The sequence below is a fragment of the Pteropus alecto genome, unplaced genomic scaffold, assembly GCF_000325575.1.
Source record: "Pteropus alecto unplaced genomic scaffold, ASM32557v1 scaffold98, whole genome shotgun sequence".
Lineage (NCBI taxonomy): Eukaryota > Metazoa > Chordata > Mammalia > Chiroptera > Pteropodidae > Pteropus > Pteropus alecto.
This window is the reverse complement of record NW_006443570.1, coordinates 19,829,409-19,855,339: the sequence shown is the minus strand read 5'-3', so window position 1 is coordinate 19,855,339 and position 25,931 is coordinate 19,829,409. Positions and strand designations below refer to the sequence as shown.

The 25,931-nt window shown below is 41.6% G+C and overlaps 1 protein-coding gene across 4 annotated transcripts in view; it reads left to right on the top strand.

Moving 5' to 3' along the window:
• Nucleotides 1–25,931, top strand: part of FAM222B (family with sequence similarity 222 member B) — a 55,027-nt gene extending 29,096 nt beyond the window's left edge. For 3 of the 4 annotated variants that reach the window (XM_006925014.3, XM_015599355.2, XM_015599356.2), the window contains exons 2-3: nucleotides 15,616–15,737; nucleotides 22,023–25,931. In XM_006925014.3, coding sequence (XP_006925076.1) covers nucleotides 15,656–15,737; nucleotides 22,023–23,629 — 1,689 coding nt within the window. In that variant the 5' untranslated portion in view covers nucleotides 15,616–15,655 and the 3' untranslated portion in view covers nucleotides 23,630–25,931. The remainder of the gene's footprint in view (nucleotides 1–15,615; nucleotides 15,738–22,022) is intronic. The other variant, XM_006925015.3, reaches the window with a different exon arrangement.

Genomic DNA, 25,931 nt, shown 5'->3' with positions numbered 1-25,931 from the left:
TCAACTCCAGAGTCCATTCAGAAGTGATTTAATCTTTGCTATTTAGGCAGATCAGCAATGTCATTTGTCTGTCTAAAAATGAGATTACCCAGGATTCTCTTAGAAGAAAATAAATTATTAGTGTACTTGTAGCTCCTGGCCTTGCATAATGTCTCTTCTTACTACCACATGCTAGTGGCACAGGGCACATCTAGTGCATAGTACTAGGGTATGAAGATCAGGCCACATTGCCTTACTTAGGGTGTCCAGGGGAATTTTAACAGCTCTCAGCAACCCTCAGCCTTAATGGGCTTGGTTATTGTTAAAATTCATCTTTATTAAAGGAAGCACTAGTTAATGATTTTTCTCCTTGCTCAGCATTCTGGGCATTAGCTGGAATTGCTGAATGATTTGCAGTGGGGAAACCATGAGAGCAATTTCTTGTTTGTCCACAAATTATCATTAGCAGTTTCATTTGCAGATTGAAGGAGCAGGAGGAGTGGGCTCTTAGCCAGTTGCAGCTTCCCTCCGATTAGGGCGTTCAATTATGTCCAATTAACTTTTATTGCAGATTGTGATGATAATTACTTTCAAGTCAGTTTTTTGGCTCTAGTCATCCCAAGGCTGAAGTATGAACTTGATGGATTTTAATAACCAGAATGACACATTTCACTACCTCCCTGCAGTTATTTCTTTTTCTAGAACTCTTTTAGACAGGAGGTCAAAGAATTGTAAAAGTTCATCTTACAATTAAAACATATTGTCCTTTTGAAGAGTTCCGTAGGATCATATTTTAAAAGAATTTTTTAGGATCAGCCTTAATGAATTTTTATATTCTGAGATCATACCCTTGAGTTCATTGCTGCTTATCATAGGAGAATAGACTAAGATGGAACTAAATGTCATTCACAGAAATATGTGCTTATTGTAGATTGTGGTTATTGGCAAGGTGCAGTTTTAGTCTTCTGCTTGCAGTTGAAATACATTTCAAAGTACAAAAGAAAACTTTTGGGGCACTTCTAAAATCAGGACACTGAGAACACATTTCTTTAGCTCTATAGGAATTTTAGTATGTTATTTTAATAGACAGTTACGTAATCTCTTTGGAAACAATCCCTGCTAGGTGGAGAAGGGATAGGAAGAAGGGAAATAATTTGTCTTCCTCTGTGGATGACTAAGTTCCTTTGCTGTTTCCCTTCAAACTTTCTCTTCAATATTGTTGTTTGACGGTTACCCTGAAAAGTAAATGAGATTGTAAGCAAAATCTTATCTCCTTAACATATAAAAGATTGAAGTTGATTTCAGCTAGGGCTGTTCCTAGATCTCCAGGTGATTAGCTGCTGCTTTCATTTCGGTTGCTGGTTGTTCACCTTAGTGTCTTGTTGCTAGGCATCCTTCCCAAGGGCTGATAAATCTCCTGAGATATCTTCATGGTTGTAGCTGCATAAAAATTTTGTTAGGAATAAGTTGCAAAGGAGCATGGCAATGCATTTTAAGAGCCTGATTTTGTTAGTGTTTATTTAAAGTAAGGGAAGAAAATTCCTGGCCTACTTGGGGAAGGGCCATAATACACTTGTTCTTCCTCTAAAACTTTTCTGATTGTACTAAATAGGAAAGAGGAGGAAAGGGTGAATGATAATCATCTTTATACTACTTCGAAGCTCTTCATTGATTATTGTTGAAAACCTTTCTGCTGTTGAATAACCACGACCCTGCCTGCCAGCTGCTGTTGGTGTGAAGTGGAGAAGCTAGTTATAGCTGGCACTTTTCAGGAAGTCTGGAGATAAAGCTTATGATGTCATTTGAAACTTATTGTATAATGGGAGGAAAGAATGTCAAAACTCTGTTATACTCTAGAAGATATAATAAAGCTTTCCTTTAGAGTACAGGGGAGTTTGTATTGCACTTGCTTAAGTTCAGGATGTGTATTTAGAAGAAAAGGCCTTGAAAAACTCCTAATAAAACATTAACTTGATGGAGATGTTAGTGAATGTTAGGCGTGAAGAAAGGAGGGTCATTAATAGCACTTCCTTCAGGATAAACATTTCTTTTGGAACTTTTCTAAAGGTGAAACTCTCCATCTTTAGGGTAAGAGGGTTGCATGAATGCTACACAGTGGAAGCATTGCCAGAACAGAGGGAGGTCGGGAGAGAATTTGAAGTATAGCCACTGGAGGAAATGTTATTCAGATAAGTGTTGAAAAGAAATTGGAAGTTGATGAGGCAGAAAGATACAGGAAATCTGTTCCAGATGGCAAGAACCCTAATGTTGGCACTCACCAATTTAGACGTAAGTCACCTGCATTAAGATAAAATGAGAATGGTTACCAAACCACTCTTTTTTTCTTTCCAACTCTTCTTAATCTGCAGCCTCTCCCCCTTTCCATACTTAAACATTGCTACCTTGTTTGTTTTTTCTTAATAAAATTTCTGGAAACTCAATTTTATAGAAGAGTTGCAAGTACAGTAATACAGAGAACATTTTTCTTCCATGAATCACTTGAGAGTAAGTTGCTGACCTGATGCTTTATCATCCATAAATACCTTAGTGTTTATCTTCTGCAAATAAGGACATTTTCCAACATTACCACAATACAACCATCAAAATCAGAAAGGTTTTTTTTCATTAAGTTTATTGGGGGTAACATTGGTTAATACAATTATATAATATTCAGGTGTACATTATCATTTGACATCTGTATATTTTATTGTGTGTTTACCACCCAAAGTCCAGTTTCCTTCAGCTACCATACGTTTGATCCCCTTTACCCACTTCTCCCTCCCCCTACCCCCCTATATTTGCCCCCCTTTACCCTGTCTACCTCCTCCCTCCCCCGTACCTCCTAAGGCCCCTGTTCATTTGTTGCTTTTAGGTTTATATCCCACATATAAGTGATATCATGTGTTTTTCAGCTTTTTCTGTCTGGCTTATTTCGCTTAGCATGATTATCTCAAGGTCCATCCATGTTGTCACAAATAGTATTTCATCTCTTCTTATGGCTGAATAATATTCCATTATATGTATGTACCAAAATCAGAAAGTTAACATTAACATATTACTATCATATAATTCTCAGAGCCCCCCTCAGATATGGCCAGTTGTACCAGTAATGTCCTTTATTGAAAAAAGGATCCAGTTCAGAATCATACATTGCATTTATTACGTCTTCTTGGTTTCCTTCAATGTGGAACAGTTCTTCAGGCCTTCTTTGACTTTCATGACCTCGATCTTATTAAATTCCTCAGTTTAGGATTGTCTGATGGTTCCTCGTGTTTAATGTGTTATGCATCTGCAGCAGGGATATCACAGGACTGATGCTGTGTTCTTCATTGCATAATTTCAAGAGGTGCAGAATTCTTATTTGCCCCATTACTGGTAATGCTTGATTACTTGATTAAGATGGTGCCTGCTAGGCATTTCTAGTGTGAATTTTACGTTTTTTCCTCTTTGTAAATTAGTAAGTATTTGGGGAAGAGATACTTTGAACCTATGTAAATATTCTATTTCTCTTCAGACTTTCAATTTATTAGTTTATTTATATTATTATGAACTTGTGATTTTCTCTTTTATCCAATAGGATATAATCCGTTATTATCATTATTTTGTTTTGATGTTCGGATTATCTAGATTTTGCCAGTAAGCCAGGAAAAAAATTATATAACTCTATGTTTAATCTTACAGATGCCCAAATGATTTGCTGTCCTTTTATTTCAAAGGATTGGCTGAAACTGACATAAACAGTGGTAGAAAACAAAAGTTTACAATTCTGTTCCTGGTACTTGCCTTCTTCACTCAATGAACTCATTCTTTATTCTCCTTAATTTTTACTACCTAAAGTCTTTCTGGGGTTTCCCTTACCAGTTGAGTATGCTGTGGCTTTTCTGTCCTTTGACATGTCATTATTCTTTGAGCACTTCCTTCCTTTCCTGCACAGTAAGATGTACCAGATTCATCTAGTACTTTCTCTGCCTCAGCCATTTCTCCAAGGAGCCTTTGTTCCTGCTAATGGAGAATTTCATATTTAGATGCCAAGATCGGAGTGGACCCTATTGGGACTAATATTATGGATGGGGAGTAGTCACCTCATTCCCTCTGGGGATGCTGTCCTCACTGCACTTGGGTTCTAACTCCCCACACCAGCCCCCACCCCTCATCCCTTTGCGGATACCCTCCTCACTCTGTTTGGGTACTTTCTATTTCTAATCCAGTTATTTAACAGAGGTAACTGGGTGAAAGCTGATAACGCTTAGTTGGTTAGGGAGGCCCAGAGAGAGAAGTTTACCGAGTAGAAATTAGGACAGTAAATGAGTACACTGAGCGAAGGAGGCATGTACCAGGAATAGAAAAGTTGTGAACTTTTGTTTTCTGCCACTGTCCACAATATGTTAATTTGGGTAGTGTTAGCCATACGTTTAAAATAAAAGGAAGGCAAATCATTTGGACATCTGTAAGGTTAAACATGTATTTATATAAATTTTTCCTGATTTTCTCAATGCTAAAGTAATCTAGAATTAAGTTGCTTTGTTTAGGTGGGACTTAAAATATGGTATGAGGCACATATTTGACTAGTTAGAATCAGCCACACCCTGGTAAATAACAATATTGAATGATTATGGAATTTCTCAGGACCACAGAAGGAAGCAAAAGAATTCTGCTGATTGGTGAGTGAATTATGGTACTTTGAATCCTAGAGAGCTTTAAAGGACTACTTTGTTAGTTTTTATTTTGTTTTACAGGCAGTTTCTGAAATGAGGAAGCTTCCTAAAGCTAAATTCAGATCTTATTTCACTTGGTGTTTAGCTATAAAGGTATTTTTCTAACAGGGACTGTGTCTCTGCCCTCTCTTCTTCCTGTTGATTGAGCCAGTATTCCAAATTTCATTAACTAGTTGTGGTTTGCAGAGTGTACGAGGAAGGAGTGCTCCTCTACATCAATAGGCTTTCACTTCCTGGGTTCTTTTGAGGCTCTTCTGCATTCAGAAACCTAGTAACTCCTTGGAGTGAGAGCCATAATCATTCAAGTTATAGTGAGTCTCAGTGATATGGCAAGGTAAGATATTTTGATCTTTGCTGAGGCTAAAGAAGCCAAAAGTTGTTACATATCAGGATTCTTCATGGTCCTCTACTCAGGTTGTGGAAGGAGAAGGAAGGGCCTAAATGAACAGGAATTATTAATATATCAGTCATGCCTTGTACTAGTACTTTAAAATCTGCCTGTTGCCAAACTAACCCTGGAAGGCAGCAGCCTAGAAGATACAGGAAAGGTCAGTGTGTTAACTCTAAGTAAAAAGTAAAACTTCATTCCATACCTGCACTGAATTTGCTAGCCTTTTTGAAACTTCACTAGAAATGTAAGGTACGTAAGCTGAAAGCATTGTGTACAGAGAACTAGTTCTAAGAAGGTAATAGACCAAATGATTATATAGTGGATATAGTAGATGTATAATGAAGAAGTGTGAGCTCCTTTCCCCTTAGAGAGCAGAGGGATGTTTTCTGTCAGAGACCTTGGTGAGCTCTATAATGCCTAGCTTCCAAAATCCCTCATAGTACAACTGTCCAAATGGAAACTGACCTAGAAGAGGTATGGGTTAAGAGTAGGTTCAGAGTTAGTCAGGGTTTACTTCTCACATTCAAAGAAGAGCATGAGGATAGGAGGGCAAGAGTTTTCTGTGCCAGGATATTTTGAGGATGAGCGATAACTGTGTTTAATCATTTCTTGTATCATTCTCTGATATAGTTTACTCATGTGAATCATATAGTTTTTCCCTGAAGAAAAAAAAAAGTCTGACCACATGAACTTAAAGCTTTTCTTTGCCTTTATGTAGTTACTTTCCCAGTGCATTCTTACCTTGGTTACAGCTGCTGGCTTATAGTTTACCTTAAATGGATTTTCACTAAGAGCTGATTCCCAAATGTTAGGCTAGCAAAGTATAAAAGAGTTATAGTACAAAGTGCTGATCTGGGACAGGTAATTCCCGAAATCTATAGGAAAGTCTGTAGTTATATCCACACTTAAAACCATGGTTTAGAATTGTATGTTTTTGTTGTATGAGAAGTATAAGAAGAGGGATATGATAGTTGCTCAATAAAAACTGACTTAAAAGGCAGCTATGGTATAGTGCAGTGTTTTTCAAACATTTTTGTCTGTGCCCACAGTAAGGGTTTCATCCCAGTAAATACACACATGTAATTTAGGTAATTGAAACAGAATCATAAAACAATAAGCATTCTCACTGTTAACTTTGTGATTTATTTAATTCTTTTTTTTTTTTTAAAGGCTGGTCTCAGCCTGAAGATTGCAGAATACTTATCTAATGGAATGAGCCACAAGTCTAGAAGTTAAGACAGAGAATGCAGTATGAGGTCCCATTGTCTCAGCTGTAGACTGTTGGACAAGTTACTTAATATCCCTGAGTCTGGGTCTCCTAACCTATAGAAAGGGAGTGATAACTTGTTCCATCTACATTAAAAGATTGTCTTAAATTTCAAATGAAATAATGTATGTAAACATGTTTCAAAATGTAAAGAACTATAAAATGTAAGATGGTGATTTGGTTCTGTTGGCAAAATAAAAAGTGACCTGGATTTTGATAAATTAGGAAAGTGGTAATAGCCATCATTTAAATAATGTTCACTGCATGCATGTCAGGCCCTAGTATCCTAAACACTTGAATACGTTACTATTAAACCCATTTAACTCTCACAATAATTCTGGGAAGTAGGTACATTTTACAGATGAAATTAAGTGTCTTAACCCAAGATCTCACAGCTAGTAAGTGCCAGAGCTAGGATTTAAAGCCAGAGTCTTGTTTTAACCACTTTGATATAGTGCCTCTTTTTAATCCAGATTTCTTAAGGTGATTGGAGCTGTAGTTGACATTTATCTTTATAGGCATACCTTGGCGGTATTGTGGGTTTGGTCTCAGACCACCACAGTAAAGCAAGTATCACAATAAAGTGAATTGCAGGGGTGGCTCCATAGTGTAGTGGTTAACATGTTTGCTTTATACGCATGGGTGCTCCAGACCCCCCGAGTGCGCCCGGGGTGCCGGGCCCCAGGTGCATGCTGCGAGCGTGTGGGCGGCAACGTCCTGCCTTCAGAGATCCAGTTTTTAAAGGGAAACAACAACATCAATAGGTCAGAGGTGGAAGTGTGGAGGGGAATTAAAGGGGGGGAAGAGTGTAAATAAATAAATAATTTTTAAAAAAGTGAATTGCATGAATTTTTTGGTTTCCCAGTGCATATAAAAGTTATGTTTACACTATACTGTAGACTATAAAGTGGGCGATAGCATTGTCTTTTTTTAAAAAGTACATACCGTAATTTAAAAATATTTTATTGCTGAAAAAGGCCAACCATCTGAGCCTGTTGGAAAAATGGTGCCGATACACTTACTCAGTGCACAGTTGCCACAAACCTTAAATTTGCAAAAAACACAATATCTGCAAAGTGCAATGTATTGTCTGTATGTGAATTTTCCCCTTTTGAAAATGATTTGCCCTTGCCACTTATTTTTTCCTAGGTTACTTCCTTGGCTCTGTTGGTTTTATGTTCAAGAAATGAGAGCTAATTAGCATGTTATCCTAAACTAGATACAGTAGTCAGTCCACCTCTTCTTACTCAAGGTTTTGCTTTCCACTGTTTCAGTTACCCATGGTAAACTGGAGTCTGAAAATGTTAAATGGGAAATTACAGAAATGAGCAATTCATAAGTTTTAAATTGCGCACTATTCTGACTAGTATGATGAAATCTCAAAGTGTCCCGCGTCGTCCCACCCAGGACATGAAATCATCTCTTTGTCCAGCGTATCTACTCTGTATATACTACCTGCCCATTAGTTACTTAGTAGCTATCTTAGCTATCAGATATTTTGAGAGAAACCACAAATTACATAACTTTATTACAGTAGATTATAATTGTTCTGTTTTTATTATTGTTAATCTCTTACTGTGCCTAATTTATAAATTAAACTTCATCACAGGGATGTGCAAATAGGAAAAAGCATAGTATATTTAGGGTTTGGTATTATGCCTGGTTTAAGGTATCTATTGGGAGTCTTGGAATAAACCTCCCCATGGATAAGGGGAAAACTACTGTAGTCCAGGAATGAGAATTTATTCCCACAAAATGCTGTAATACATTTGATGGTAAACTATAAGTGACATCATTGTTTTTATGTATATATAATAAATTTTACAAAATTATTATATTTACATAATGTATATTATAAGCATTTTTTTGTCTTCAGATATTCCTTAACAATATTTCTTTTTAAATTGGCAGCTCATGCTAATTTTATTAGATGAAATATCTCATAATTATATAACTATGTCCTTGCTTTTGGACATTTAGATTATTTCCAGTTTTTACACAGTTATGAACAGCACTGCCATGAAGAGAGTCATATGTGGATCTTTTTTCACATCTCTGATTGTTTCCTCAAGTTAGACTTTAGAAGTGTAATTACTACATCAGAGTATGACTATTTTTTGAATTGTCACTTACTTCTAGAAAGACTTATCAATTTAACATCTCACTCTAGTGACTCTTCTTTATATCCTTGACTCAGTGTGTATTAGATTTTAAAACATGTTTGTCAATTTTTAAGCAAAATATAAAGCCACATTTCACTTAATTTATACTTTAATTATTAGATAGTTGCACTCTTTTGTAAAAGAAATTTTATTTATTTATTTCCGGTGACATTAGTTAACAAAATCCGGTAAGTTTCCACTGTACATTTTTTTTTTTTTAAATCCCCACCCCGCCTTCTACCCCTGACCTATGGATGTTGCCATCTCCCCTTAAGAACTGGATCTCTGAAGGCAAGGTGTCTCCTCCCATGCACTCATGGCACATACCCAGGACCTGGTGCTCCCAGGGTATGAACCGTAGTTCCACTGGGGCTTGAACCCAAGACCTTCTGCGTGTAAAGCAGACATGCTAAACACTACTCTATGGAACCACCCTTAGCTGTACATTTTAACATTAAGGCAAATATATATTTACATTGTGTGTTCACCTCCCTACACTCTTTATATATTTAGTAGTTGCTTATATTTCTCCAGCTGACTGATGGAAGGAGTCATGTCTTCATTCCCCTTGCGTGTGTTCAGATATTGCTGTGGAGCCTCTCTCACTGCTTCCATTCATAACTTTTCAGCATCTGTTCAAAATTTCATTTAGGCATTTTCTGCAGTTTTGATAAACTACCTTCTTATACAGTGTAAATCAGTGTTACTCATTACATAGCAAAAATAAAGGTTTATAAATGTCTCTTGAAATTTCTAAACCCAGCAGTGAACTTCGTTTGATGAGGCACTTTAGAACCACAAAAGGAAAACACCTCTGTACCAAGGTCAGGAAATGCAGGCACACACATACCCAAACGCTTTCATCTAGACTTGTTTCAGAATAACACGTTGTTGTATACCCAGAATGGTGTGAGCTGTCTAAGTGGTCTTAAGTCCCTTAAATTTCTTTCAGCCTTCAAGTCAGACTCTCGACTGGTTTAAAGGGTCTGCTCTTTGATGAGTTGATTCTGAGGCAAGGAAGTCAGTCACTAAAGGAATCTGGCCTCTGTTATACCTCATGTAGTTGAGAGGAGAAAGGGTATGAATAAGCATCTTGTCTAGCTGATCTCTAAACACATTCTTGCAAATATTTTTTAACAGCCTGCTAAATTTTTAAAATTCTTTTTCAGTGTTGTGGCTATGATCTCTAAGATTACAGAAGCTACACTTGGGTACTGCCTTTTCCATTTTTATCGGAATGAATACTTGTCTATGCCTGGCTTGTTAAAGGACTTTATAGACAGCATGAGACTTAACCCCGTGTTGATACCTTTTCTGCAGATTTCCTTTCTAAAGAATAGTTTGGCTCTGTTTCTTCAGTATCCTCATGTGGGTGTAACATCAGTGCTTCTCTCTCACATGGCAACTTTTCATGGATGGTGTAGGACTCAGAACTTTGACGATTAAAAATTGCCACAGAATTGTAGCATATTTGTTGAATTATATTTCATCTGAATAATAATTTGAAACTTTCTGATTTAGTACTAGTTCTGCAGGAAATTATAAAAGGTAGATATCCAATATTTGTGTCTTATCTCAAGGAAGCGGTTTCTTCTGGTTTCTTGTTCTTATTGTCTTACTGAGCACAATCTCAGGTACTTAGGGGTAAAATTCTACCCGTCTGACAGTTCTGCTTGCGATTATGAATGTGGTTAAATGCAGAGGTCAGTCTACCTTGGTTCAGCTTAAGTTATAGTGATCCAGCCCTAATAGGGCTTTGGGAACTCAAACCTATTACATACCATAATGAAAAACTGCAAGTTTTGATTTAGCTGCCTGCAATAAACATAGAATGCATTTAAAATTTTTAGGAACACTGACTTGCACTTCAAGGGGATTAAAGTACAGATGACAAGTGACTTTTCAAGGCAGTGCAAAAGTGGTACCCGGGCTTTTTCTTTCTTTCTTTTAATTTCATCTGGCTTCTCACTCTGAGAGGTATCTAAGCACACACATGCACAGACACTTGTTGGCACTTGTATTACCCATGTTTTTCAAGGATAAGTTCCAAAGCCTAGAATTAAAGTATCTGCTATTCTTCAGGAAAATGGGCCAGTAATATTTATTAAACATTTATTGTGTGAATAATGTTGTTCCTGACACAGTAACTTGGAAGGAAAAATAAAAGACAGGCTCTGATCTTAAGAAGCTCACACTAAAAGGTTAGAATGTCCAGGTAGAATACTTTCCTGGTACCTGAGTAACAAATTCAAGAGAAAGCACTGGATCATAGATGAGTAAAGCAATAAGGGGATCCAGAAAAGAGCATCCTTGTTGAAGAAAGCACTGGCAGAGAAAATACCTTTAGGGACCATGGTGGGGATGGGAAACAGGATAGGAAGAAGACTTGTGATAGTTTCTAAAGAGTAGTTTGAGATAATGTTTCTAAACCCAAGCCTCGTATATTCTGGTACGTGGAGATAGTTCTGGGCTTTCAACAAAGTTCCAGAATGATCATCCTGAACATCCATCTTTCTCTCTTGGTCTTTCCCCCAGCCTAGAGTTGTGAGGTCACAATTTCAAGTGACTTTTAGGCCCCCTATTGGGTTAAAAATAGAGAAGAAGGATGTCTTTGATCAATGGCTGAACTTTATTCAGGTTGGGTAAGTAGTGAAAAGTGCACTTTAGTTGGAAGTTCACAGTTACCTGAACTGACAAAATTACCTGTTGAATAGATGATTTCATTGTAACAGACCATAAAGATGACTGATTTTGTAGTCCGATTTGATAAACATGTAATTTTTGCCATCTTTGGCCCTGTTTCTTTCCCTCAGCGCAGTATTTTGATGTTTCCCTTAGTTTTTAACTTAATTTCTGGGACTTCAGGAGTAAAGGAGCAGGGAGCAGTAAGATAAGACTTTTTTCCCTCTTAACTAAAAGTAGTCTTTTAGCTTATGGATAAGAAGGTGTAATCAGAAACAGTGATGACTTTTTTTTCTGTTCGTCCTCTGTGTACAGGGTCGGGGTGAGGAGATGCCCAGGCCGAGAGGGAAGCGGGGCAGGGGTGATTGTGGGGTCCGTGCGGGCATGCCCGCCAGAGGGTTTGGAGGGGTGCAGTGGAGGGTGGATGCAGGCAAGCCTTTTATTAATGCAGTTTCTCATTGTTAATCAGATTCTCTTAAGATGCATGTACACAAGATTTTTACTGTTGGATGTATTTTATACAGTGGAGTCAAATAACAAGGGGTATAACATTTTCTTTCTTTACCAGGGGTCTTAGAGATGGCACTGCTCATAATTTCACTTTTAATTAAAGTTTATAAATGGCAGATTTAAATTTTTGAACCATAGCATGAATCAGAAATTGGGCTAGTCACCCTTTGCGGGGGTTCTTTTTGAAGGTAGGGTTTGGAAAGCAGGAGAGAGAATTGGCAAAAAAGTACTAGAAGGCATAGATTGTGGGTAGTGAGACTGCTAAGAAGTGATGGCTCTAGATCACTTCACCACCACCCCCTCAAGTAAAAATTCCTTTACCAGCACTTTATCTTCTTTCCCCCAGTTTTCCCAACAAAAAAACATACGAAGAAGAGTATTCCTCTTCCTCATTTCCTTCCCCTTCAGTGGTCTTAGCATAAGCAGAGACAAGCAGTACAAACACAACACAGGCCTACCCTAAGGCAGAGATGGTTCTTTATGAGGTGCCACTCAAGAAAACATTATGTAAGGTCACAACTCTAATAAAACCTGTCAGTCTTCTGAAGTGGGGGGAGGAGCATAGATGAAAGTACCTTCCAGTTTTCCCAGTGGGGACAAGGGTTTTGTCCCTTAATTAGAGGTAGTCTGGGAAATGCTGGCACTTGTGTGAATGTCCCAGGAGAGTTTGAACACCTCGGTTCTGTGTTCACGTGATATGGTAGTCCCCCTGCTTAGGGAGCAGCTGGTGAAAGGAAAACTGGCCAAGAGTTCACAAGGAGGCTCTGCCAAGGAGATCTTTTTTCCTTTCTCCACAGTGTCTGCAGTTCACTTGGCTTGAGCTCCAGGTCACTACTTGATTCTGCTCAGAAGTCAGGACTTGAATGTTGAGGCCCTTTTAGAAGGTAGTTGCTAGTGATGATTTCTGGGTCTAATTGTGCTTCCAGAAATATCAGCTATAAAATTATATTGGACTTTACGTTTAAGAGAAACCAGATGGTAATCAAAACGTGTGGGTGGTTTGAATTTTTTAAATAAAAGGCCTGTGCTGAGCTGCCAGGCCCCCAGAGGAGTGCTTTTATCCTGTGCATCCCTGCTTTCTACAATGGGTTGTGGAAGAAAGGTACTTCCTTCGTGTTTCGTCACAATCCTCGTGACCTGGCCACTTTAGGCCTTCCCCACCCTAGCAGAGTCTGATTCTCGACTCTGCTTTAGTGAAACTGGGCAAGTAGCTTGAAGACTTCCTTAGTATAGGAGACAGTCTTTTGGAAAGGATGGCAAATAGATCCCTGAACTTTTAAAGAAAGGGTCACAAATTAGGGGCTGTAATCTTAGCCCAAATGATGCCAGTGAGAGCTCAAGAGTATTTTAGACTTTCTGTGTGAGTCTTGTTGGGGACGTAATCATGGAGGGCTCCAAGCTCTGGTTTCTTTATTACCCATTCACTCCCTCCTGCCGAAACTGAAAATTGACTTTCTGGAGTCTTTACAGTGTTCATCTTTTATTTTTTCTCCTTTGTTCACTGTCAGTAAATCCTTTAATGGCTTTGCCACAGTTTAGCTGGTTTAATTCTTTCCTGATCTTCTATTGAAACCAGAGTTTAAAAAAAAGAAAAGAAAAGAAAAGCCAGAGTTGTGGGTTGAGGGGCAGTATTTTATGGTGAGTTCTTAGGATCCACACCTGCTACTCATTTCTCCTTGGTTGCAGGCATCAAGATTTAATAGGTATATCAGAGATTACAGTGATCGTTCATAGATTGGTTCCTTCCAAAAAGTACAGGGAGAGAATTTATCTGCAAGATAGCTGAGTGAATGTGTTCTTTGTACTTCCTTCATCACAGTATCTCAGTTATTGAGATGAAGTACAGGCCTGGAGGTGGGAGTATGCTCAGCATTTTGGGAGAGCTGCAAGACAGGCTGCTGTGGCTAGTAGAGTCAGCATGAGGGGTGGGGGTGGGGGGGCAGTTAGAAGATGAGGTCAGAGAGGTAGTAATAACAGAGTATGGAAGGCCTTGTGGGCCATGATAGGATTTTGTATTTTATTCTAAGTGAGATGGTAAGTCATTGGAGATTTTTGAGCTGATATGATTTCCAATTAAAAAAAAATAAATTACTCTGGCTGCTGTGTGGAGAATAGATTGGGTGAGGGGCAAAGGTGGAACAGAGAAACCATTTAGAAGACTACTGTAGTAATCCAGGCTAAAGATGACGAGATGACAAATTAAATTATTACCTATCTCCAGAAAAGGTTGGGAGACCTAATTAAGAAAACATCACTAAAGCCCATCAGACAGCCCATTTCACAATATTAGGCTCCAGTATTTGTTAATCCTCTTCCTTTCTTTGGAGTTTGCCCTCAGTTATAGGACCATAGGGGAGAGGTTATTAAATAGAGATCAGCATTCACAAGGGATGAGATTCTAAGCAGTACCTCAGTCATTGGACTCCAGCAGAAGACTTTTTATTTTTTCAGGCACTGGAGTTGGCACACTGTGTTCATTCTGTTAACCCACCCACTAGAGACTAAGAAGACTGAATCTGTGCCAGAACTCTTGGGCGGCTCTGTTCTCATTGAGGCATTCAATCTTCAGTTCTTTCTACAGTTGCTATCTTAAACACAGTTTGAGCAGCCTCTCTTACAAAGTATCTTTTCAGCTACCTGGCCTTGCAAGCTGGAGCTCTCTGATACTCATCATGACAAGACGGTGTCACATACCTGAGAAAGCTCTTTAAGAGAAAGAAAGAGGTTTTGTGGTCTTTAACATTTGAGCTTTCCCCCCATTCCTCTTTTGTTGTGATCTAAAGCCTTATTATGCCACCTTGATTTCTGGATTTTACAGTATGAGAAAGGAATTTCAGGTGTTTTAATACATTATACTTGTTTGAGAAAAGCTTGGTCTTTGATATACAGAGAGCTTGGCATTGCTGATAAGGTTTCCTTCCCTATAAAAGGCCACCTCAATGTCTGCTTGCTGGCTGTGTACATCTTGTTGGTAGACAACACTGATGAACCCATGCCATTTGACATAATGTCAGGATCGCCTGCCCAAAGAGGACTGCTGGCAGCCTGCCACTTCCTTTATTTCCCCTGGGAGCAATACAGCTTTATACAACTTTTTGGGGGGAGTGGGAGGCGGGGAAGGGGTAGAGATTCAGGAGTTCTAATTGTATGATAGGAAAGGTGAATCCCCAAAAACTTACAAACAACATTTGATTTAACAGTAGTTAATTGTGTCTCCTAGGATGCTTTGCTCCTTTCTTTTAAAAGTGAGTTCAGGTTACTGGAGTCACAAGTCAAATTTTAGGTGCCTTTACAACTTGTATACCATGTTGCCTCTGGAAATGCCTACGTGCCCTGGCTCCCCACCAGCCCTGTAAATCGACTGAGGATGGCCCTTTGAGGCCCAGCTCTTTTCAGGAACACTGGTCTATTTTCAGGGAGAAATCATTATTTCCCTTCACCTTAGAATGTGCTCTGTCCTTTCTGTTCCTGCCTTAGCTGGGGCACAGATGAGAGTCAGGATGCCATTTATCCAGCAGCCTGATGGGCCTGTTCAAAAGCCAGTGATAGGGAGAGGCAATCTATAGGAAATGCAAATGCCAAGTGAGTGCATTTAGAGCTTGTGAGCATAAAAGACCTTACAGATGTATCTATGTTTTCCATTTTATCGTATGGATAGGTATTTTCCAGTTTTTATTTTCTCCACCTACTCATCTGTGCTGAGTGAAATATCATTTTACCCATAGTAATAGTTGGGGGCAAATTATTTCTACAGATAAAGACATAGTTATATTTTCCACCAACATGCTGTTAATTAAATTGCTTATCTATCTAAACTTGCTCCTGTGCTGCTCTTATCAGATATCCCTGGTATCTTCCTTGAGCGAGTTCCTATTATGTTCCATGACCTTGTTTTTTTGTTCATTACAGTGTGAGTGACTGCCCCATGTTGTGTTGATGCTGGTCTGCCATGCTAGCCTGTCTACCAGGGCCAGGTGACCTGTCCTTTCAGCTTCTTTCTCACACGCAGATGAACACTGGACTTCAGAAATGTGAGTACTGTGGAAGAATGTGATACTTTATCTTCTCCTTACATTTGGGTTACTGTAGAGGCACATCTGAGGTACACTGGCTGTGAACTTTTGTATCTCCAAGATATTCTGCAGCACAAACAGAAGAAAGCAGTTGCAAAAACTTGTCAGCAATATGAGACACTTCTCGGTCAGAGAGGTTCTCTAAAATACTAGAATTTCCCAGTATGTATAGCATCTTAATTTTAAATGTTGCTGATAGCTGTTTGTTCAGCAACAAAGCTATAACGAGTTTTACGATATTATATCTATGTAATATATATATGTAATATATATTATATACATATATACGAATGTATGTATATATATGTATGTGTGTATATATATATCTCACCCTTCAAAAAAGAGTTTCTCAGTTTGAATCCCCATGAAGGATTGAATGAAAACACAGCCCAAAGTACTTACTATATCTCTAAAGCAAACTATTTACACTGTTCTGTTGTTTTGAACTCTCTGAGCACTCTCTGCCATGGCTTAGCTGTCTGTCTTCTGAGCCAGTGACCTCAGTTCACAGCAAGTAAAGAAGCTTTCACCTTCAGAGGGGTGGGGAGTGAACTTTCTCAGTATCTCTGGGTGTATTCCTGCTAATATACTTCCCACAAGATTGAGCTTTCAGAACTGTCTATTAGAGTCACGTCTTAAACTGGCTAGAACTGGGGTTTTATACTTCATACTTTCCCAGATTTCTACCTTCTATCCTTGCACTGCATGATGTGCAAGGAAAAGATTCTATTCCTGGCTCATTACCATGTACAGTATCTTCAAGTGTCAAAATGGCCCTAAATTTGGAATAGACCTTCCTTTCAGAGCAAAAAGGGGAAATCAGTGAGGCATCTAGGCTTACCCTTTAATAGAGAAGGTGCTTTAGCAGCTTAACTGAGTCTTTTATAACAGGGTTTGGCCAATTTTTTCTGTAAAGGGCCATATGGTCTCTGTTGCTTCTACTCAGCTCTGCTGTTCTAGGGCAAGGGCAGCTGTAGACAATATGTAAACAAATGTGTGTGACTGTGTTCCAATAAAAAACTTTTCTCTGAGATCATCTTCAGAAGTTAATGATCTAGCCTCTTGACTTTTCTTTGAGGGAGAGTAAGAGTCAGAGCCTGGCTAGTTCCAGGATTTGGCCAATAAATCCAGCTTGCGTAATGACAGAGCTGAAGGTGACAGTCTTCCTTCTGCATCTGCCTGACACAATAGGCAGGTTCTACTGTACCAGCTTTTCCCCCAGCCTTTCTTTTAATAAATGATAACTGGGTGATGATGTTGTATGTGCTCCCTGGCCACCCAAATCTGCAATGCTAATTGCACTGTGACTGGTTCTGGGCTTCCAGGGACACAATAGAGAGGGTGTATACTTGGAAGCATACAAGAGGATGACAAAAGAGTGGCACTCTCTGTCTTCTGGATGCTTTAACTCTGACAGCTTCACCCAGATATGTGATAATCAAGGATGAGCCATTTGGTAAATTGGCAGCTTTATCTTAGGCGCTAACTTTGGATCTCCACTTCCTTCTCTGCAAAGCATCCCCTAAATAGCCTCTGCCAACTACTGTCCCCAATCTATATTCGAGAATTAAGATATCCTTCTTTCCTGGTTTCAGGTTCACTTGTCCATTGGAGGACAATGTATTTGAATCCCTTTGGACGCTTCTTGTTGCTATTCTTAACTAAACACACTTTTGCAGAGGAGAAATCCTATTGATGTTTTTAAGCTTGCTTTCTTCTCTCCTATCCCAAAATGTATGATGGGAAAAAAAATCCTATCATGAGACTTATAACTGTTAGTGTTAAACATTTATAGTTAAGGTGAGATGGAGCATGAACTATCTCTTTTGGGAACCAGCAGCTGAAGAGCTGCTCAAAGCCCAAACCTATCATCTATTATAGAGACCTTAAAACCAGTTTCGTGACTTTAGCCTTCCCCTGACCCCATCCTCAGAAGGGTCTTATAAGTTGCTAGAAACACAGAGCTTGGTATCTGGTGGGTTAGGGATGGGGTACATATGTTTACAGCTTACTGTGCTTTGTATTGTAAGAGTCGGCTCAAGACAGGAGAGATGGATCAGGGGTCAGGAGATGGGATATGTGGCTTCTTGGCCTAAGTCACCTGGCTAATCACTTTTCTCCAGATTTGTGCTGCCATATGTACAGAATCACAGGATTTTCTCTTCTCCCCTTCTTTTTCTGTGTGCGTAAGAAGATATAATGCACTTCCTATCCTAGATATGTAATTTGCTATAGGGCAGGCCGTATTAAAGAACAACTTGGCTTGGGGTGGGTCCTTTACTTGGTAGAGGACCACAGTAAAGGTTAGGTAGATACCCTCCTTAGAACTTTTCTAAATTATATATTCCATTATGTCACTTGCTTTGAGAGTCCTCAGCCATTTTGGAACTCTGTACTTGAAAATTTGTTTTCCTCTGACTCATCTTCTCTCAATTCCTCAGAAAATGTGTTTTTGAACATTTTTTCTTCATTAAAACCCCAAGCCTTTGCTCCTATATCCTCAGCTCATGGTCAGGTATGTCATAGTGGCTCAGTAAATATTTCTGGGTGAATGGCTGAAATGACTAAAGGTACTTTTTTCTCAAATCATTTTTTAGACAACAACTTTGACCTCTTATAGAGTTTTGGGCCTGGGAGAAATAGCAAAATTATTTTGTGCTGCTGCTTTGTATGCCTATCTGCCCTCTAGTGGCAGGGCCTGGAAATAGTGAATTGGCCCAAACGCTGGATAAACTCACATCAGAAATATTAGTTAACATCTGTTGAGTGCTTACTATGTGCCAGGCACTATCTTGAGTATTTTTACCTATGTTATTATTCATTATTCAGTAATTCTATATGGGAGACTCACTTATCTTTCTTTTAAAGATGAGGTACAGAGTATTTACCACTTGCCAACATCACATTACAGTTCAGGTGACTATGCTAGAAATCATACTCAGGTCAGACTCCAAAGCCTGCATTAGAAACACACAGTCTGTGCCTCCTCACCTATAAATTTATAGGTTCCTGGTGCATATGCCACCCGTGTCTTCTGACCTTCAAAATGGGATACACGGGGAGGTCCCTGCAGGGAAGCCTGAATTCAGGGAGATTCTCTCCCTCACCCCACCCCCCGGAACAGTACTTTCTGCTACTTTTAACTCAGACTCAAGTTCAGGCAGTTCTACAGTTGGGACTTCTTTGGTCAGGTCGCTTTGTCCTGTCTGTGGGCAGACCCAGCCAAACCTGCTGTCCTTGAATAGTAAATATCGAGTCTTTGTTTCTGTCCACAGAGCTTCTTCCCATTCATTAACTCTCTTGATCTAAGTAATTCTATGTGGTAGGACAGCAGGTATCATCCATGTTTATAAATGAGGAATGACTGAGACTCTGGGTAGTCAGATAATAAAGCCAGTGCTTGAATCGATCTCTTTTTTTTTCTAACCATAGATTTCCTATTCTTTACACTGCCTTATGTCTTGATTAATGACACCACTGGTACCAAATATTTAAATAAGTTTCTTACAAAGCTGTGGTATCTATAGTAGCTGTGCACTCAGGGGGAGATGTTTTAGAAGAAAGAAAAGCTCCAGGTTGCCTGTGTAGAGACTGAGATAAGAAAGTATTGAGAAAAAACTTCGCTTTTTTTAAGGGTTGGGCTGTAGTTCTGGTATGTGAAGTGGGTGGCTGTATTCCCACAGTGTGGCCTCTTATCCAATATACTCATCTCATCCATGAGATTCTTCCTTGATGAAGATATTATAGCCTGTGTCCACCCTCCCTACCCGTACTTCGCTTTGATTCTGATTCCTTTATTTGAATACCCTCAGTCAACATCAGTGGAGGCAAGACAAAAAGAACTAATCAGTACAAGTGTCCCATTTCTACTTCTGAATGAGGCCAAGATCCCTTCTGCTTATGCTTTCTTAGGAAAAAAACAACCTGAGAGTTGGTACTGACTTGGAACAAGGAACAATAAATTATTCAGCAGCTACTCTATCTCTCTCTCTTACTTGGCCTTCAAGGGGAGAAGCCCACCAACATCGAGGAAAGCCCAAGCTTTTAATGCCTGTCTGAACTAAAACCTAGCGGCTTTGGACTCCCATTCCTCAGCCCCACTTGTTCAGTCAGGCAGTACCTATACTGATGGCACTTACCGAGTATTTACTACATGTCTGCTCTGGATAAGGCACTGAACTAGGAGTGTCATGATTTTGACCAGTCAGACACCTAAGTACAGTGGCTGACCAGGGCAGCTTCTATTGTAATTCTGGTGCCATGAGTTTAAGGACTATCTCTCAGTAATTCCAGACTTTCTTATTCAGGAAAATATAAGAACTTGGTCAGAAAATGGCCCCACTTTATGGAGATTGAAGCCCATTCAGGGACAGTGGCTTATAAAAAGCAGCAGAACTCAGACTTTGCTCTCAGATCTTTGAATCCCCTCATCAGTTGGTTACTACCTAGTAGGTGGGAAAGATTTTCGGGCCTCTCTGCCTTTACCCTCAATTGTCACCATCACATGCATCCTTTTAAGATCTTCTCCAAATTAGTCATCTTATAGACATTTCATTTATGGGTAGAGCATTTATTCTGTACTCATAAATAAAGCAGACCCTTAAATATGTTGGCATGCCTGCTAAGTTCAAGGCATTGTGCCAGTATTTGGAGGCACAAATTTTTCCTTTCCGTACCCTTTTTGCTAAATTCTACCTGGTTTAGTGTGGGCCCAAATCTCTCTACCCCTCCTAGACTCGAGCTTTCATTTTCTATTTCCAAGAGCAGTTTCTAAGCACTTGCTGCTGCCAGCTAACCAGCAGTGTCACCAAAGGATGGCAGCTATGCCCTCTTCCTTCTAGCACACTCACTAGCCCACTTCTATTCCAGTTGATGCCCAGTGACATGACTCTGAATGGGATCTCCTTGAGCCAAGCCAGCTGAAGCCACAAGCTGGGCATTCAGTCAGCTTAGTCCCTGGTCTGTATGACTGCCTCCAGCAAGGGGAGGACGTAGAGAGGGAGTCAGCTAGCTGAGCCTAGGCTCCCAGCCAAGCCCCTTTCTTTCTGCTTTGGGCAGTCTGTGTACTTAACTCACTCAGCAAGCCTTTATTGAGCACCTTCTGTGTATACTCAGGGGAGACCCTTTCTCAGAGAGTGGAATATCAGAGCAGAGACCCCTTGCAGAAGCCTAGCATCCTTAAAGAGCTCTTGTTCTCAGAACCTTTTCCTTTTTGACTAGAAGCACAACATCCGCTGGAGCCCCCTGATGGGAGGCAACTGGAGATGGGAACAAAGAGACTGTTAACATTAATGAGGCGCATTGAATGGGTATTTCCGTAGTCTCCAAAGGAAGGCAGGTTTTTCCTCTTTCATTTTGGAAAGTAACAGCTGACAAGGGCCGAATATAGACTATTTTTGGCTCTCAGGACTTAAAGATTCTCTGAGTCCTTTCTTCTCAAATTCCCTCCCTGCTGCCCTGTCATTATTGTAACCCCCCACAAGGAAATAAATAAAGCCTTTTGATCTACACCCAGTCAGGCTGAGAGTAAGCTGTAAACAAGTGTGAACTTGTGACATAGGCATGGGGGAGGGATGTTGGCAGCTTAACTCTGCTCCTAAAAAAGAAGCATCCTGTCCACTGTGCCAGGATGCCCACCCAGTGGGCATGGTGCCCCAGCTGCCAAGGCCAAAGAAAAAGCTGATGCCTCGCTGCTGCAGAGTGAAGAGTAGTCATTCTGGGTGTTCTCTTAACCCCCAGGTGTCCTGGAGAAGGGACTGAGTGGCCACAGAGGGCCCTGACAAGCAACTCTGCTTAGAACTTTCAACCCCCAGGCAAGCATAGGCTGGTAGGAACTCAGAGTTCCATATAAGAGAGTTACCTCTGTGAGAATTTGCCAACGTCTGGCTCTGCAAGATACAGGACTTTTGAAAGTTGCTCTGCTATTCCAGTCTTTAATGCCCTCATTTGTAAAAAGGGAGTTATGCTAGTACCTGCTTTCTAAAGCATCAGTAAGTATTCATTGAGATAACCTATCACTTAGCCCAAGGTCTGGCCCATTGTAAGCACTGACTAAAAGTTAGCAGTGCTGTTATCTTGAGGGCTGAGGCTGGGTCTGCAACTGAAGACTAGGGATGACAACTTAGCTAGCTCCCCACGTCCTCCACCATAGTGCCTCAAAAAGGGAATCTAGAAGGGCTGATTGGCTTGGCACTGATGAGCTCCCTCTCCTTCTTTGCTCTCCTTCCCCTTCTCTCTCTCTAGGGGACACTACACAGAAAATGAGAACTGCTCACTATCCCACCCCAGCCGAATTGGACGCGTATGCTAAGAAGGTCGCAAACAACCCACTGACTATAAAAATCTTCCCCAACAGTGTGAAGGTTCCCCAGCGGAAACACGTTCGTCGTACTGTGAACGGCCTCGACACATCAGCCCAGCGCTACAGTCCCTACCCGACTCAGGCTGCCACCAAGGCAGGCCTGCTTGCCATTGTCAAAGTGCCAGCCAAAAGCATACTCAAGGACTTTGACGGCACCCGAGCCCGGTTGCTCCCTGAGGCCATCATGAACCCCCCAGTGGCACCCTATGCCACTGTGGCACCCAGCACTTTAGCCCATCCCCAGGCCCAGGCTCTGGCCCGCCAGCAGGCCCTGCAGCATGCACAGACCCTGGCCCACGCCCCTCCCCAGACGCTGCAGCACCCTCAGGGTATCCCGCCACCCCAGGCACTGTCCCACCCTCAGAGCCTCCAGCAGCCTCAGGGCCTGGGCCACCCTCAGCCCATGACCCAAACCCAAGGCTTGGTCCACCCTCAGGCCCTGTCTCACCAAGGTCTCCAGCACCCCCCCAACCCCTTGCTGCATGGAGGCCGGAAGATGCCAGACTCAGATGCCCCCCCGAATGTGACCGTGTCTACCTCAACTATCCCCCTTTCAATGGCGGCCACCCTGCAGCACAGCCAGCCCCCGGACCTGAGCAGCATCGTGCACCAGATCAACCAGTTTTGCCAGACGAGGGCAGGCATCAGCACTACCTCAGTGTGTGAGGGCCAGATCGCCAACCCCAGCCCCATTAGTCGCAGTCTGCTCATCAATGCAAGCACCCGGGTGTCGACCCACAGCGTCCCCACACCAATGCCTTCATGTGTGGTCAATCCCATGGAGCACACGCATGTGGCTGCAGCCGCATTGCCTGCCACAGGCCCTGTCAACCTACCCACGGGCATCTCTCGAGCCCCCACTGGCTACCCTAGCGACCTCAAGCCAGTCGCCTGGAACCAGCACCAGCTGGCCCACCTACAACAGATGTGCAGTGAGGCTGGTGGGACACCAGCCCCCGGCCTGACAGGCAAACATGGGGCAGGACGTGAGTTGGCAGGGCCTGGCTTTGTGGGCAAGGCCCCTCCCTACCCGCAGGAACTCTGCCTGGCACAGTCGTTCCATCTGAAGCCACCTCTGGAAAAGCCAACCCCATCCCCTCCAGTCAACGGCCTGGCAGCCCCACTGGCCTACCCCAATGGTCACTACTTCCAACCCCTGTGGAACAACATTTTGCCCACTCCCAATAGCGACAGCTCGGGGTCTCAAGACCTCACCATGCCGTTCCACGGCGGGCAGCCCACGGGTGCACCCCTCGACTGTGCAGCGGCTGCTGGGGCCCACTACCGAGCAGGGACCGGGGGCGGTCCAGTGGCAAGCCAAAACAGCTTGATGCAAACGGTGGATTACCTAAGTGGGGATTTCCAGCAGGCCTGCTTCCGAGAACAGAGCTTGGCTATGCTGAGCAAGGCCCACCGAGCCCCTGGCAACCGAGCCCCTGATCCCACAGATAGTCGAAGTCTTCATATTCAGCACCCTGGGTATAGATAGGTAGTCCCGGTGCCCTCTACAAGCTACACATCACCTTCCTAGATTTAGTCTTTCTTTTGAATAATTGGATAGTTTCAAAGTTTTACTGCTCCAATGTGATCATTAGCTGTCTAAGAAAGGGAATTTGGTGGGATCTAATTGAGGACAGAAGGGGATCCTCTATGCCCTCATCCTCTCCGCCACCAGCCCAGCAGCTTTGGGGTTATGTTAGGACCTAATCCCAACCCCAGGCTTTTCTCTCTGCTGTTGCCCTACCTTATAGTCCCACCATTATGTCCCATCTTTCCCCCACTCAGCATTTCCCACCAGCCGTCTCCTGGCTTTTCCTGCTCTGCCTGTTTCCCTTAGAACTCAGGTGTGAGCTAATGGAAGGTCCTTAGGTGAGATAGGTGTAGGTGCCCAGTCCCCTAAGCTAGGCCTCTCCCTGCCTGTCTGTCTCACTCTGGGACTAAGAAGCCAGACTTCTCTAGTGCCCTGGAAGGTAATTCCTTATTCACCCAAAGACCTCAAATCAAAACTGAGCAGTCTTCATCTCCTCCCTGCCTTTCTCCATTCCTCAAAGCTTTGTTTTACATCTACATTTATCCAAGAGCCAGTATACTTGTCTTTGCCACACTTCTCAAGGGCATCCTGCAGGTACTTGGCCATAGCCTTGAGACTTGGGGGGAAATAATCTGTCTTTGTGTTTGTATCTTGGTTTCTGACTCCCTCTTCCAGACCTAGAGAAATGCAGTGACCATCCAGGATACCCGAGATCCCTTTCTCTGTTACCTCTCTCCTAACTCACCTGCTGCCCTCATCCCCTACCTCCCTCAAAAAAAAGTAAGTGAAACAAACTGATCTTACTTGAGGAATTAGGTAAGGAATGATCACATTGGAGTTAAAAACACCAAAAAAAAAAAAAAAAAAAATTTGATTCTCTCTACACTGGCTAAGCATATTGCTCTACACTGTAATTTTAAATGTCATGTTTCTGTATGAATGTAGTGTGGGTTTGAGTAGCATTGTGTGTGAGTGGCCCCACAGGTACATTCACCCTCTAGTCACCTCTTCACAGCCCCTCAGTTTGATGAAGAAAGAAGGAAAAACACAAAGCCTTAAGCTCTTTGAATTCTTCCTTTACCAAATAAGCATGGTTCTAACAGCCAGAGATGGGCCTACCTTGGAAACAGCCCATCCTGCCCCTTGCCCATTTTTGGTGCATACCCACTCCATGCTTAACACGTCTCATTCCCTATTGACAATTACTTGGCTAGAAATTTAAAACTTCTGTAACTTTTAAAACTTAGATTATGTTTTGTAATTATTTGCACCCTTCTGTTAAAGAGGCGTAGTTGGGCTCTGCCTTTTTTTTTTTTTTTTTAAACCAAATAAGCCCTTACCTTTCCTCTTGTCTCTGGGGAATGTGAGCTGATGTTCTTATTTAAAATTCTGGGTTTTGTTTACTATACTATCTACTGTTCTTTAGCCAGAAATTCTCTAGTGATCTGAAGCAATGTGACTGAAGACCAGTTTTTAAATTATGTGTTGGCAAGTTGCCTTATATTTAAAAAGGAAAAAAAAAAAAAAAGCCTGATTGTGTTATGCCAAATGATAGCAACATGAAGTCCTAATTTATTGTTCCCAGTTGTTTTCCTGCCTTTTGTGAACACTGGTACCTCCCTGTCCCTGAGCCCTCAGGAGCACCTGTAGCTTCTGGTGCAATGCCTTCTCCCAAGGTGTTGGCCATCTCACCCAGGGCCCCCTTCCAGTTCTTGCTTTTCTGAGTTAAATTGAAAGAACACCACTGTCTCCCCCTATCCCTTGCTTGATCTCCAAACCAGATATTTTTGCTGTAATTTTTTCCAATGTCTCTCCCTGAAAGGTGAGCTGCCATTTTAGGAAATTGGACCAGACACCAACTTGGGGGCTTTAAATCAAACCTCAAACCCATCTCTTCCTGTGTAGGGGTGCAAGTCTCTGAAGCTCTCCCACCCCTAATCTGCATGGAAAATGTACTGTGACCCCCACCTCCACCCCCAACTACCCTCGCCTTTGGTGTGAGATGTTCCCTAGTTCACCCTGAGCCCCTACCCGCTCTGCCACAGCCAACCCCCAACCAGCAATAAGGGTCCAAACCAGGGCCTCCTAGCCACATTCCCTGCCTCCATCCCACACTGCCCCTAGGGAATACTGAAATTCCCAAGCTGTTCACATACTGTAGCATTCATTCTCCATCTCCCTCATCTTCTCACCTGTGGTGGTTTATGGGTGTGATGGGGTTTTTAAGATTATTATAAACCAGTAAAAAGAAAAAACTCAC